Consider the following 14,696-nt stretch of genomic DNA (forward strand, 5'->3'; position numbering starts at 1 on the left):
TTTATTATTTTGGCGCATTAATAATGTTCTTTAGCATCAGTTAGGGTAATAGCATTTTCCTGCATGCAGTTCACTAATACAGTATTAGTCAATAATTTTAATAAAAGTAATCTATATTTAATTTTCCTGTGTAAGAAACATAAAATGTCTTGATGTGTTGGAATATACAATTTTGCTACTTCCTCTTTGTGAAAAAATATTGTGGACCCAAGATAACATTTAGAACTGTTCTACTGCAGCATGAATCAAAAAAAAATCTGTGAGTAAATAAGAGAAAAGATTAAGGATTCTGTGAAAGAAAGGTTGTAGCTGAAAACTTACGATGCAGGCACTGCTTAGACATTCAATTTGAACTTTACACCATTTCCCAACTGCAAAAAAACGTTGATTTTTAGAAGCTAATTATGAACTTACTTTGCAGAAAGTATTGACATGTTTGCAAATATTGTAAAAAATAAGAACCTACAGCTATCCATTCTCTTAGTTAAATCTTGTTCTCTGGAGTTCTTCTGTGAAAAAGTGCTATGGACAGAAAGTAACAAAAATGGTGTGACATCAACCTGAAGATAAAATTCAGTTCTTGTTTTATGTACATAATGCTGAAAAATAAAATAAAATGATTTTTACAGTATTTATATTTGCTTATAAAATTCTAACATTATTTTCAACAGGTTTAGTAGTTTTCAACATGTCTGTACAGTTTGGATATACACTATATGCTTTTCTCTGAAAATTCAAAAATGTAAAACAAATAAGCTCCTAAGTAGCTGCAAAATATTGCTTAATGGTATGGAGGAATGAGGTCTTGTTGAGTAGTTTATTTCATTTAGCTCTGATGTATGGCTTCCCGTATTTAAGAATCCTGGACAGTCAAAGGAACAGCAGCATAGGCAATATAAACATGCATTGATAGCATCCAAATTATCTATAATGGTAGATAATAAGTAATTTTACCTGTTGAACGCTTGCACACTACACTTATTGTGGTACATATTTGATGCAATAACTGTGCTAAGGTCATTATCTGTTTGCTCAAACATGCACCACAGGTTAAAAAGTACTATTTACATAGCAGAGGGCTTTTCATTAACATGTACAACAACATCAACCTTACTGAGAGCTGAAGATGGCTAAACAATACTGCAGGATAAAGCAGAACAACTTCATAAAGGGCTCTTTTGGATCAATTTGGAGGGCTGAGGCAAATTCATTTAGTATTTGTATGCAGAAAGACATTTGACAAAGACAAAATCTGTGACTCCGGACCAAGAAAGAAGTTTGCACTTTCTGAAACTTAATGGTCTGTGCAAAAAATAATCCGTCTGTACTGTTCTTGTGAATTGTAGGGGACTTTACAGGCATACCAAGACTTGTTTGGACGTGATACAACATGAATACATTAATTAAGCACCTCAAAATCTGTTATTCCTTTCCAGAAACACTGCGCTAAAAAAAATCTGTTGTTCTTTGTGACTTAATGTTATTTTCATGCATGATCTATAAGTGCAGCATGCCTTCATGCAAATCATTTCTGTGTGTATATTAGTCGTATAATAGAATACCTGGCCCTTGTACCTGTAAAGGTGTACTTAATCCCCTTCCCCAACAGAAGCCCCATTTACAAAAATAGTCACATATAATAAACAACATATGAATAAAAATAAGATGAATCCACCAACACAGATTTTGTAAAAATATGACGTATGTGGCAGTTGAAATGCAAACAGTGGATACAGTTACCATATTGTTTTATGCTAAGCACACAAATACTTGGTTTGCACCCCTTTAACTGGTCCCTACAGTCTGAGTAGCCATTTTTTCTCTCCTCTTCAGCAGTGTCAGCTGGTAGTGAAAACAGTAACCTCCTCTCAAGGTTGTTTCCCCGTATCACAGTCACAGTCGCTGACGAGGGGTCACTGTCTTTTAATAGGCACTGACCTTTAATGTACAGTACGTTTGTAAAAATTGTCAGTTTGGCATAGACCTCCTACAGGAGTCCTGTTGACACAAACATATGATCCTTACAGGCTATGAACTATTTTGCACATAGATGGTTTTGCTTGCTATTTGCTTTTATTTCTGAACATCTTTATCTCCCTTTTCATGCTTTTCTTTGACTGGCCTTGTTACACGATCATAAGAAGGTGGACAAGCTGCTGTTGATGCAGTTATATCGGTTTTCTCTGTAAATGAGTTTTCATTTAACTTGTCAATAAGGATTTCATCTTTCATACCCTGACCAGCCCCTCCTTCGGTTTTGTTTTTGTTATAGATAAATGAAGCTTGTTTTACTGTTCGTTTTAAAAGATGACGTCTATAAGCCCGTTGAATAATGACAGCAGACACCTCCTCCTGTTTTCGTTTTAATGTGGTCGTAATTGGTTCGTAGGAAGCTTTTGAAGGATTGGATGCCATAAACCGATCTTCCATCTGTATTCTGAGGGCATCCATCTCCCCACTTTCCCCCAAAACACGCTTTGTGAAAGCAAACAAGATGTCAAGGCAGTGAATTCTGTCACCGCTTACCATGGGCAGATCCATTGCAATAAGCTGGACTTTGTTCGGTTTGGGGAGATGAAGAGGAGGCTCAAGTGCTGCTGCAAAATCAGACAGTTTCTCAAATTCCATGAATTGTGTTGCATCAGGATCAAACTTCTCCCAGACCTCATAGAACATCTCAAAGTCATCCTCGCTCAAGGGTTCAGCACTTTCTTCAGTAGCAACACCGAAGTTCTCCAAAATCACAGCAATGTACATGTTCACCACTACCAGAAACGATATGATAATGTAGCTGACAAAGAAGAAAATCCCAACGGAAGGGTTGCCGCAGTCGCCTTTCACGGAGCTTCCTGGATGAGCTTTGTTCGGGTCACAGTCTGGCTCCCCACTGTTAAGAATTGGGGCTAGCAAACCATCCCAGCCAGCAGATGTGGTAATTTGAAACAGGCAGATCATGCTGTTGCCAAACGTTTCAAAGTTGAACATGTCATCTATACCAGCTTCCCTCTTAACATAGGCAAAGTTGGACATGCCAAATATCGCGTAGATGAACATGACCAGGAAGAGCAGCAGCCCAATGTTGAACAAAGCAGGAAGAGACATCATCAAAGCAAAAAGCAGAGTGCGGATCCCCTTAGCGCCTTTAATGAGACGCAGGATTCGACCGATTCTGGCAAGTCGGATGACTCTGAACAGTGTGGGGGATACAAAATATTTCTCGATCATCTCGGCTAAAAACATACCTAAAAAATACAAAAAAATAAAACCAAGATACATTACCACTTAATCTCCATATCATAGTAGAAATTTAGAAAAATAGTTTTAAAATCTGTGGTTCTGTGTAGCAATTAAAGATATTCTGTAGATTTCACTTGCATAATTTCTGTTTTACCAGTTATACTTAATATTTGCAGGTGCAATGTATGTTGAATGATTATAACATTTTTGATGGTTGGATTAGGTAAATAAAACGAAATAAAATGAAAAGTTGCATGACTTAGTTGTAAACCTTGCAATGGCAAAAGCCAACCATATAGCTCTATTCGAGTAAAAGTTCACCTTATGTTCATTTTAACCTCTTTTTAGGTTAATAAAGAAGACTTACCTACTATTGAGAGAATGACAACTACAAAATCAAAAATGTTCCAGCCTATAGTGAAATAGTAATGGCGAAGTGAAATTAATTTCAGGACACATTCTCCAGTGAAAAGGACAATGAACACCAGGTTTATCCAGTACAAAATATTTTCCATTTCTTTACTCTGGTCATCAGTTTCTACCATCATGGTAACCATGTTAAGACAAATAAGAATCATGATGCTGATGTCAAATACTTGCTGTGTCACAAAATCAAAGACCATGCCTTGGAATTTGTTCTGAGGAGAAAAGAAAAAAAGAAACATCCAATACAGGCTGTAATTGTTTTTCTTTTCCTGTTAGAAGAAAGTAGAAAAATACATGCAGTAAGGCCTATGAGTCTTCAATAAAAATATAACTAGTGATCTTAAGTAGAGTAGTCAAAGTGAATACAAGAGCTTAGTTCAACCTCCTTTGTATATTCATACGTAAAATGATTGCAAGGGAAAAACAATTGGGTTTACTGTGTTTTCATTTTCCATTTTTGCTGACTGATACACTAATTAATGATAATTTTCACATGGGCATATTTCTGCTCTCTGTATATCAATAAAAGCTGAGCTGTTTGTAAATAGCTATTAGTCTGAGGTATATAAATATTTTTACCCCTGGTCTTGGTATAGGTTTTTGTGGTTTTTTGGATCCCAGCTTTTTCATTGCATTGTAGTATTTCTTCTGCTCTTCTGTCATAAATATGTCTTGACCTCCAAAGTAAAAACATGAAATCAAAACTGGTTATAATCACATTTATATGCAGTGTTGAAAAAACTCTTAAATATAAATGTGATTTATTTATTTCATGAAAATCAAGAAAACTGAATTAGGAAATATCTCTTGGCTATGAAATGCAGCTGTCTGCAATCTAAGCATTTAGACCAGAAGTTGTCTGGACATCCAGTACTGCATCTCACAAAAACCCGTAATGCAGCATTTTTCTACAGGTATTTTCCCTGAGCTCCAAGAAATCCTTTTCAGTACCTCTTTTCTTTTATAGGAGGAGATACAGTAAAGAGCGTCAGAGCTAAGCTCAAATAGTCTGGGCTGCTCAGTATTGTCACTTCTGAACTGTGATTTGAGTGAAACAAAGGAAGCAGACATCATCAGGTTTTCAGTGCATGAATGTGTTAGTACTTTAGGTATCTCTGGTTTAGCAATTAGAACATTAGCATTGGGACTCAAAGTCTTCAAGGTTTTTGAGAAGATGGATTATCAGACTTTGGAGAAACTGAGCTGAAGATTGAAGCACTCGATACTGTTGACAGCAAAATGCTCTCTTTTTTTATCTTGATTAGCTTCCATGGTCAATGAAGTTCTGATTAGCAAAAGCCAGAACTGGCCTTTGGAGTCTGACTGAAGATAAAGAGAGAATTATGGGTCTTTCGTGGCAACCTAACCAAAATCCACTGCCTGTAGTAACTTTCATTAACAACAGCTTGAATGACAACCCATCAGAATTTATGTAGGGGCCTAAATCAGGGTTTGATGATGTAAGGAGATTTCATGAAGTTTAGGCATGGAAAAGCAGACAACTTGAGGAAGACTAACCTGGACATTGAAAACAGAAGGGTCTGTCCTATTCACTACAATGTAAAATCTTATGACATTAATGCATGCTAGATCTTGGTAAGATTTTATATCCTAATATACTTCAGCTTTTTCAATTTTAAGCAAACCTTGGATGCACATTCCATATACCATGCACCTGCAAAAATTTATTTTAGAATATCTTTAGAAGAGAAATGAAACAATACTTATCTTCTTTTTTTGCTGATTGAAGTTATCAATAATGACACCAATGAACAGGTTCAGGGTGAAAAAAGACCCAAAAATTATAAAGATGACAAAATACAAATACATATACAGGTTGTCTTCATACTTGGGTTGCTGTAACACCTAAGAAAAAAAAAAAGTGAAATATCATTCCTAAGATTTCATGTGAAAATTTCAACTGAACAAGCAGCAACCTTGGGCAAAATGTCCTTAATATTTTGTGTTTGGACAATACTCCTGTCACTTATATCAATGTATTTTGTCCATTCCATCTATTCCTAACAACATCTGGCAGTTTGCATTCAGTTTTACACAATTTGTTAGAGCAGAATCTCTTATTAGTTAATTTAATTTTGTTTCATTCTATTGTATGAATATTAATTGGTTTTGGAAGACATATAAATACACACTTGTTGATAGACAGACAGACCTCAGGAAAAAAAGATAATTTAAAATATTTGCAGTACTTACATCTCTTGAGTCAATAGCTGCATACATAATATCCATCCAGCCTTTAAATGTAGCCTGTAAACAGTACACACCTGTTTAAGCATAGACCTCAAAGACAATTCATATAATTATTTCCAGCAACTGAGTACAGCACCAGGAAAAATTAGCATAACATGAGATTTCTAGATAATTTTGTCTCGGCTTTCTTTACAGCTGCTCATCGTATACACTGCTGTGTATCCCCCTATTTTGTCTCTATATGAACATTTTAAGCAGTAAGCGTAATTAACTAATTTCTAAATAATTATCACAAATGATAGAATGCAGTATCATTTTAGTGGGCTAAATGTTCATCAAGTCATGTCAGCTGCAAAGGCTTTGTACAGCTGAGAAACAGCCTGATGTAACTGAGTTGCCACCAATGAAGACTGATGTGTGGTCCCTCCCTCTCCAATCAGTCAGAAAGGTGGCAACCAAAGGGAACCAAAAATTTGATCAGCTCAGAAAAGATATTTTCCTATCAATCAGAATTTTGATTTTTCTCTACTTTGAAAGACTTTACCTGATTTAGTAGTTTTATTTGCACTTTGAATATATTGTATTGTGTTTTACAGAGGCTAGATCTCTCAGATATGTTCTGAGATAAACTGGTAAGAAGATGTGTTTTATGTGCAGTGAAGACATAACATGTTTTCATAGGTGGGGGCATTTAGTGAACTTTTATAGCTATTTCCTCTGCCTGAAATCTGTATTTTTTTATAGTTGACAGTGAGGTGTAGATTGCTTCATCTGAGTGTTCAAAACAGAAAGTAATTTTCTCTGTTGTAGCAATTAGTTCTCTCTTGACTAGGCAACATCTCCAAGTAGAAATCACTCAGTTTTTAATCCAGTTGTGCTCAGAATAAAACAAAGAAGTGAGATAGTTCTCTGTCATTTAATCCCTATTATAATTTTGCTAAATAAGGCTGCGGATCATTGGTTCCTTCGTATTCCATGTCATAGAAACAAGTTGGGAATAAAACACTCTTCATCCATGGTTACTGCTGCATCTCCATCATCTTGAGGTTTCATTTCTAGTGGAAGTTTCAAAAAGGCTTTGCTCATACAGCATACAAAGCAGCTGGCATCATCCTGAAGTGAACTTAAAATGAGAAAGAATTATTTTCTTAAAGGAAAAGAGGTCCCTTACACTTTTGAAACAGCGGAATACTAAAAAAAAGCATGATTATCCTGAGATGCAAATCCCGTATGCAACAACTTTCACATCTTGGGGCTAACACAGAAAATATGAAGTTCAGGCCACTTACAGTATGATGGTGAAATCAAAGTGTAGTGTCAGTGGACCAATAAATCAACAATAAATCTGAAAAAAGTAGAAGTTTCAGCTGAAGAATTTAAACTCCTTGTGGAATATTTGGGCTGCAAGGGATTAGGAGAGGTAGGATCAGCATTATTTATGTAATTCCTAATATATGTTTAACCTGTTCTCAAAGACTTTCAATGATGGACACTCCACAACCTCATAAAAAATATTTATTCTGGCACTTGTCTTTCTTGTTTCTTAATATATAAATCCCTCTGTTGCCATTTAAGAACGTCATAATCATTACATATCAGGAGAACAGAGTACTAATCATCCTTTGTGCAGCACCTTTTACTTATTTGCAAACTGATTGTTGGTCCCTTTCTTCTTTAGGCTGTGATCACTGTTCTTTCAATCTTTCCATGTAGATCTCATTTTCCAGAACTCTGATCATTCTCATGATTTTCCTCTGAGCTCTCTTCCACTAGCTCATGTCTCGAAATGGTAACCAAAATTGGACTCAGTATTTCAGCTGAGTTCTTACAAGGTCTAAATAGGGCAGGATGATTTCACATCTTACAGGCGCTACTTTTGTTTCTGTCTTGGTACATTATTTGCATTTTTTTGGACTGTCATAATCTAGGTTGAAATCAGCATTTCAACCTGAAACACTAAATGCAAATAATGGACATACTTTTACATCAGAAAGATGATGCAAATGATGGAGTGGCTCTTCTGCAAAGCATGCGTTCTTGTGTCAGATTCAGACACATGATGATCCTTCCATATCATCCTCCAGGCAAGGTAGAATTGTTGTTTTTTGTAAATTTATTGGTGTAGCCTAGACTAACTAGAGTGAATGGGAAAATAATAGACTAATTTTAAACTATTATACTTCGCCATCATCAGTAAAGTACTCCATTATAAACAGACAGTACCTTTCAGCTAGTGCTAGGAAAAAGATCTAGGAACTGAGCTGTTGTGTGCTTATTACTGTTATTAAAAAGCCAATTTGAAAAGAGTATGGGGGTGGAAAAAATATAAATCTAACATATTACTATCTTACAGTTCAAAGTATTTAGAGTAAAATGTGTATTTTCCACAACGAGTTTCACAAAACCATAAGATATTACCATTATTGAAGATATTAAGGAAAAACCAATCCCAAAACCTAATTAAAATTAAGTAGTTTAATAATAAAATATGGTCCCTCATTATTTGTTTCATTCTAAATCCCTCCTGAAAATCAGTAGGAATCAGTGAATATAATCATCATTATGCAAAACCATTTACACTACTTGAGAACTTAGCTGTGAGAAAATAGATCCTTAATTCCCAAAGCAGCAGCATCAGTTCAGTAGGAGAACTTGTACTTTTTAAATATGCTGTGTGAACAATAGCAAATAATGGAACTGGAGGTTCAGTGTCAAGGCATCACATTTAGTCAAAGAGTGTTATTTCTTCTGCACTCAGTAGAAGCTTAGGCCTGCTTATGTTAGGCTTAAATTCATCTGCAATACATTTTCTTTAACAGAAATAACATATTATTTGGACATTTGTGCATATTGAATAGAAAATAACACAGAAATACAACGAAGAGATCAAATTCTTAGTTTCCTTTTTGGATATACAAATATAAAAGATATATTGTATATTCTGTGACACTACATCAGGAGTGATTCATGGATTTCAATGATTACAGCAGTGTAACTGAAATCAGCATCTGTTCCAAATGGTTTTTCTTCCCCAAGGAAATTTGAAAGTCCTGTATTCAAATGCAGATTCAAATGTAGTTAGAAAACTCAACAAAATGAAAATCACCCAATCTACTTTACTATGGTTAAAAGTATTCCTTGAGGAATAATTTCCAATGAAGTTATAAGTAATGCCAGAGTTTCACCACTCCATTTCTTTACCAGAAATAACCACCAGGAAGATTCATATTCCCTTTTGGAGAAACAATAACATTTTGCTTTCAAAATACTAACCTGCTGGAACTTTGAAGACTTATAGCCCTAGAATTCAGCTTCCGATTTTTTTACCCTACCCTTCATAAGATGTGCTTTCTTATTTGTATTAGTAACAGCAGAATAATATAATACTGTGCTTAGAGACCCACTGGTTTGCCACATTTTATCCTGGTAAGCAGCATAAACGCTTACCAGCAGGATAAAAGCAGGCCTCCGGGAGATTTACTTACCAAAGAATCCAAACACTAAGTTCAAGTTAAAAAGGCATAAGGCCATAAAATTATCAGGACAGATGCCACATCTCTTTGTGTACACCAACCTCTTCCTCTTCACTCACTGATGCATGAAAACTGTGAAAGGAATTTCTCCAGCAGATCTGTCTCTGCTTTGATGCTTTTCTTTAGGGACAGAGAAATACTCAAACAAGTTCAGACCAAGAAATGAAAAAAGTAGTTTGCAGATCCACATAGGCCAACATGAGCTACACTGGATCATAGAAGAAAAAAATTCTTATAGAGAGAATGTGTACTTATATGACCGATAACACGAATATTTACACTCCAACTCCAAATTACGTAAGAATTTTGGAAAATAGTCTTTGATCAACAAAGTCTATAAAACTTGGTTATATCAATGTCATATATTGTTAGCCTGTATTTTGGAGCAGAAAGAATTATAACATAGCTATCAATACTGAAGATTTTCTACACACATCCCTCCCCCAAAAGAAAAAAAAATATAATATGCAAACCAAAAATTAGTTTATGTTCTTTCCTTAGGTCCCTCATTCCAGAAATTCATTCCACATCAACACCAAGGAAATTCAAGAAAGACCTTCTCAGAGATTTCTTTTTACTTAAAAAGCCAGTGCCACACATTTCCAATCTATTTTTTGAGCCTAGAATATTTCTTTCTGAAATTATCCCACTTCTTTTGAGTATTTCTGTGTGAAATAGTTATGTTTCTTTTCTATATTACTCTTAAAAAAAGGGGGGTGGGGTGGGGTGGGGTGTGTTTGTCCTGCAATGAGCAGGCTCATATACTACCAGAAAAGGCTTTCCATGATTCAAACCAAAAATTGTTCATGGGACTCATTCATATCTTTCCCAAAATAAAAAAGTCCTCAGTGCCAAGGGTTTGGAGTTCTTTTGGCTTGTTTTCATTTGGATTTTTTTGGGGGCAGGAGAATGGTACTACTTCCAGTAGTATTCACTCTAGATAGAAAACCTCAGTAATGCAGAAAATAAAGATTTATGTTGTATTACCTATAACCCAGAAAATCTCAAGGGATTCACAATATCCTTCTTTGACTGGCTTAAAGGGCATGAGTCAGAGGAGAGAATGGAGAATGGAAATCATACCGGATTGTAAGAGGCAGCTTTCTGTGGTGCATTTCTAACTTCCTGAAAAGGGACCTTGTACCTGTAATTCATGCGTTGATACTTATCACTGAGTTTGACATTAGTGAAATGACGTTGACCTCTGTGGGGTTATTTCTCAGATCCGTCGCAACCTAAACAAAAGTCTATGCCTGGGGTTGTTAAGGTGGAGGACCAAATGACTTCAGTAGACTTTTCAGCTAATCATTAAGATTTTAAAAAAGGCCATTAATGTTCACATCGGGTGCACAGAAAGCATATCCACTTGCAACTGTGATTTTTTATTACAATTTTTCAGGCTTAATACCTTATTTTGGGCCAAATGCTCAAGTTTCAATAGCTTTATCTTTGTTTCTGACGTAGTAATGGATACCTCTAATTGATTCTTAGTATTTACTCATTGTTACTGTTAGTCATTAGGAAGGGCAGGGAAATCTAGGGTAATGACATACCTATTCACTTCTCATGGTTCTTCTGAACGTGATGGCTTTAGCATCCTGTTCTAGATTCTCATAAAAAATACTTTATATATCAAATAGAAAATCGTCTTTTAAATACCTTCTTTGATTGTGAAAATGATGTAAGAATCTCAAACATTTATGAATTGTGGCCTTGCTTGTGTTCTTGAAGGTGAAAAAGAACACAGATTCTGCATAATTTAAAGCATTACCTGAAAATCAAGCTGATATTTTGCTTTCTCTGTCCTATGGCTTTTATCATTTCATAACTGCAAAATCACTACTGGCGGCTCACCTACCAAACCCTAAAAGATGCAGGGCCAAGTGTCTGTTTTGTGTAGTGACAGAAGTGTCCCATTTTTTTTCTGGTGTGTCAAACAAAAAAATTCTTCATGCTTTTACAAGCATTTCAGTAACACAGAAAAACCAAGTGGCGTTGTAACTGACATTCTACACACACCAGGGGGAAAAAAAAAAAAAAATCCATCCATTAGGCAAGCCTTTGATATCAGTGCAAAATCTCTATACTGTAGGTACTGCAAAAACAATTGGCTTGTCCTCCCATGAGAGCTAGGTCCCTCCATGGTAAGTCTAGATTATATTTTCCTTTGGAAGTGTGGGAAAAATTAGCAAATTTCTCCCAATTTGCCTCCCAGAACAATCCAATAATTTAAGAATCTAAGACTTCATGTAAGAAATATGTGTTGCTTTTTAATGAAGAGAAGATGGAATAAGCTATGCACAGCCAGGACACTGAAATACGTCTGACTGCAAGTAGCTGAGGGGTGGTGGTTGTGGCCACAAAGCTAGGAAAAAATGTACCTGGTGTTATCCCTGTCCCAGAATAGACTAGGTTACTACTGGAACAAGCGTTGCAAAACACTTGGAAAGAGTTTTTTGATGTCTTCTTTCTCCTGAACATGGGTAATAAAGCATTCTGCCCCCCGACCCTAAGGGAGACTCAGGGCCAGTGGATTTAAAAAATAAGACAGAGAAAAGAAATATTTAAAGTCTCTCTATTACAATCCAATTTTTTTATCAAAATCAAATTGCATTCAGTAGTTTATTTCTTTAATACTGTTGGTCCCTCTCTGCTCTTTCCTGATGTGACCGTAAATAATAAATCATAGTGACATTTAAATTGTCAGAGTTATCAGTCACATGGGTGAGATGCGATATTAGCTGGGAGAGGCAGTTCACAATGCTCAGAACTATCGTTTTAGACCCTATGGAAGGACCATGTCAATGCCACTGCATCATGTTAATGATTTGTATTATTGCGATTTCTTATGCCAAAACAAAAGCTAGAAACTTACTTAAAACCTATAAAAATTAAAACTAAGATTCTGCAGAATTAGACAGTAACCTCCAAAATGCATGGAGGTTGCTGAATGCATACAACTTAGGTTAGTTTTTTGATTAAAACTGGGTCAGATTGTTAGCTACTCCAAATAGTTAGTGTTGTGAGGACACAATTTTTGACAGTGAAGGCATAACCTTAAAGTATCTTTCTGCATCTATTTTCTTGCTTCTTTTCTTCCCTCAGTTTGTGCAAAATAAACCCCACTAGGTGTTTATGCACAGAAATAGCAGGGGAAATTTTCATAGATTATAGAATTGAATTACATTTTTCTTTCCTATTTTTCTTCTGAATGAGAAATTCCTTCTTAGATCACATAAGTCTGCACTGGTGGCAGCCACATCACTAAGATGGGATTTCCTACGTGGAATTCTTCTCTGTGACTTAATCACACCAATGCAGATTTTTGGTTTTCAGCGACAGTAAAACTTAAAGTATTCAGATAGCTGAATACCATTCCTAGGTACTTTGAGAAACCTTTAAAGTTAGAAGGGGTTGGAGTACTAAGGAATCTATAAATACTAAGAATAGCACTTGTTCTGTCAGATGTCCGAAAAATTCTTTATTTATCTGAGTAGGCTCTACTTGCTGCTTACTATGAAAAGAGTAATCAATTACCAGTGCAGCAGTATTACTAAGTCACAGATAAAAATCATCGGGTAAATATGTTTTCTGTCTTTGTTGCTAGAATTGCTTTTCGCTATTACATATAAACAGTAAGAGGTATATAAAGAGTGATCACTTACTACTTGAAGTAAAGAAAGATACCCAAATCCTACATTATCAAAGTTTACTTTCACGTTTTTCCATCGGGCACTTTGATTGTTTTTTATGAGTTCCTCGCACTGACTAAAATTGTTGATTTGGTCGACTTCAAACCTTTCATCAGTTGTGGTGTTAACACAGTAGTAGAACTTCCCAGCAAACAGATTTACTCCCATGATGCTGAAAATTAGCCAGAATATAAGACAAACGAGAAGCACGTTCATGATGGATGGAATTGCTCCTAAAAGGGCATTCACAACCACCTAGTACACAAATACAGGGGGAAAAAGAAAAGAGTGTAAGAATATTTACAGCAATAAAGTTTTGTATACTGTTTTACCAACGCTTCATAAATGCTTGTTCAGAAACTAATACCATATACGTTAAAGCAGTACATTAACAACTGTAGCATTGCACTGTTCTTTTAAATACTTAACATTAGTACATGTAATGAAAGGAAAATAAGTGAGAAAATTAAAATAATTGAAAGAAAAACAAAAGAGAAGGCTTGGTGGTAGTAAGATGAAGCCTGACACTGACGTGTTCTATATAAAAAAGACAAATGTGTTAAATATAAATACAGACATAATAAAATTCTAAAAATGCATCAAATTATAGCTTAAAAATGTTTAAAGAAAAATGGCAACCTGTAGATTTGAACAACAGAGCTTTGAAATTTAAGCTGAAAACACAAATGCCATGAATCTAGAAACTAAGCTCTACATTAAAAGGATTATGCAGGAATTAAATACATATCTTTATTGCCTTATTGTTCCATGCAAGATTATAACAAAGATTAATTTCTTTGTATAGAAAAGCAAGACAGTTTTGCAATATGTGTCTACTTGAATCAACATAATTTATTTCAAGCTCCAGTCTTATTGTTTCATGTATTGAGTTTAAGTCAGTAATACCCTTCATTTATCTAAAGAAGGACATATATCAAGGACATATTTAGGGGTTTTGGTTTTGCATTTTAAATTACTTTTGGCCAGTTGCCTTCTCAGCCCCTTGCAGGCAAGATGTCAGTATTTACTTCTGTAGATAAAAAGTGTATTTTTCTGATATATTCAGTACTTAATCACATGTGTCTGTCAGAGCTATCAAAACTTAATAACTAATTGCTGATTGCTAATAACTGAGCAATCATTTCTCCTTAAGCATCTGATATCTGATCTCATTCACATGTTGTATTTTATTTTAAATTTTACTATTTTCTCTGTAAAAGTTTCTGTAGGAAGGTAAAATGAAATACATAGCAGGGCTCTGACTCTCAGTAATCCAGTTCCTGCAGTAAGACAGGAAAGAAAGTATTGGCATGGATTCTTGGGGTGTATTAAGGCATCTTGGTCCATCCTCGTTCCCCGCTTTCTGCAACATAGAGGGATCTTCCCCACTACCAACATAATTCTGAGCAAGCTCAGAGCTGCTCGGTCTTACTACCTGTATTTCACAGCCTCCTGAAGGCCTTTGGAAGCGGAGTATTGTGGTTGTGTTACTCGTCACTCAGCACCCTCCTCCTCCCAAATGTTATGGCCAGGAATTAGGACCTGTTTAGAGATCTTAGGTAGAAATGTTATTTTCAGGGCATATTTTCTTCGCATT

The 14,696-nt window shown here is 35.5% G+C and overlaps 1 protein-coding gene across 5 annotated transcripts in view; it reads right to left on the reverse strand.

Annotated features, from left to right (window-relative positions):
* The window catches only part of LOC129207790 (sodium channel protein type 1 subunit alpha), a 97,236-nt gene continuing 82,540 nt past the window's right edge, over positions 1-14,696 (reverse strand). For all 5 annotated transcript variants that reach the window (XM_054829219.1, XM_054829220.1, XM_054829221.1 and 2 more), the window contains 6 exons: positions 13,073-13,354; positions 5,878-5,931; positions 5,392-5,529; positions 4,243-4,347; positions 3,605-3,875; positions 1-3,242 (listed from right to left, as the gene is read on the reverse strand). In XM_054829219.1, coding sequence (XP_054685194.1) covers positions 2,074-3,242; positions 3,605-3,875; positions 4,243-4,347; positions 5,392-5,529; positions 5,878-5,931; positions 13,073-13,354 — 2,019 coding nt within the window. In that variant the 3' untranslated portion in view covers positions 1-2,073. The remainder of the gene's footprint in view (positions 3,243-3,604; positions 3,876-4,242; positions 4,348-5,391; positions 5,530-5,877; positions 5,932-13,072; positions 13,355-14,696) is intronic.

Source organism: Grus americana, chromosome 6 (genome assembly GCF_028858705.1).
Source record: "Grus americana isolate bGruAme1 chromosome 6, bGruAme1.mat, whole genome shotgun sequence".
Lineage (NCBI taxonomy): Eukaryota > Metazoa > Chordata > Aves > Gruiformes > Gruidae > Grus > Grus americana.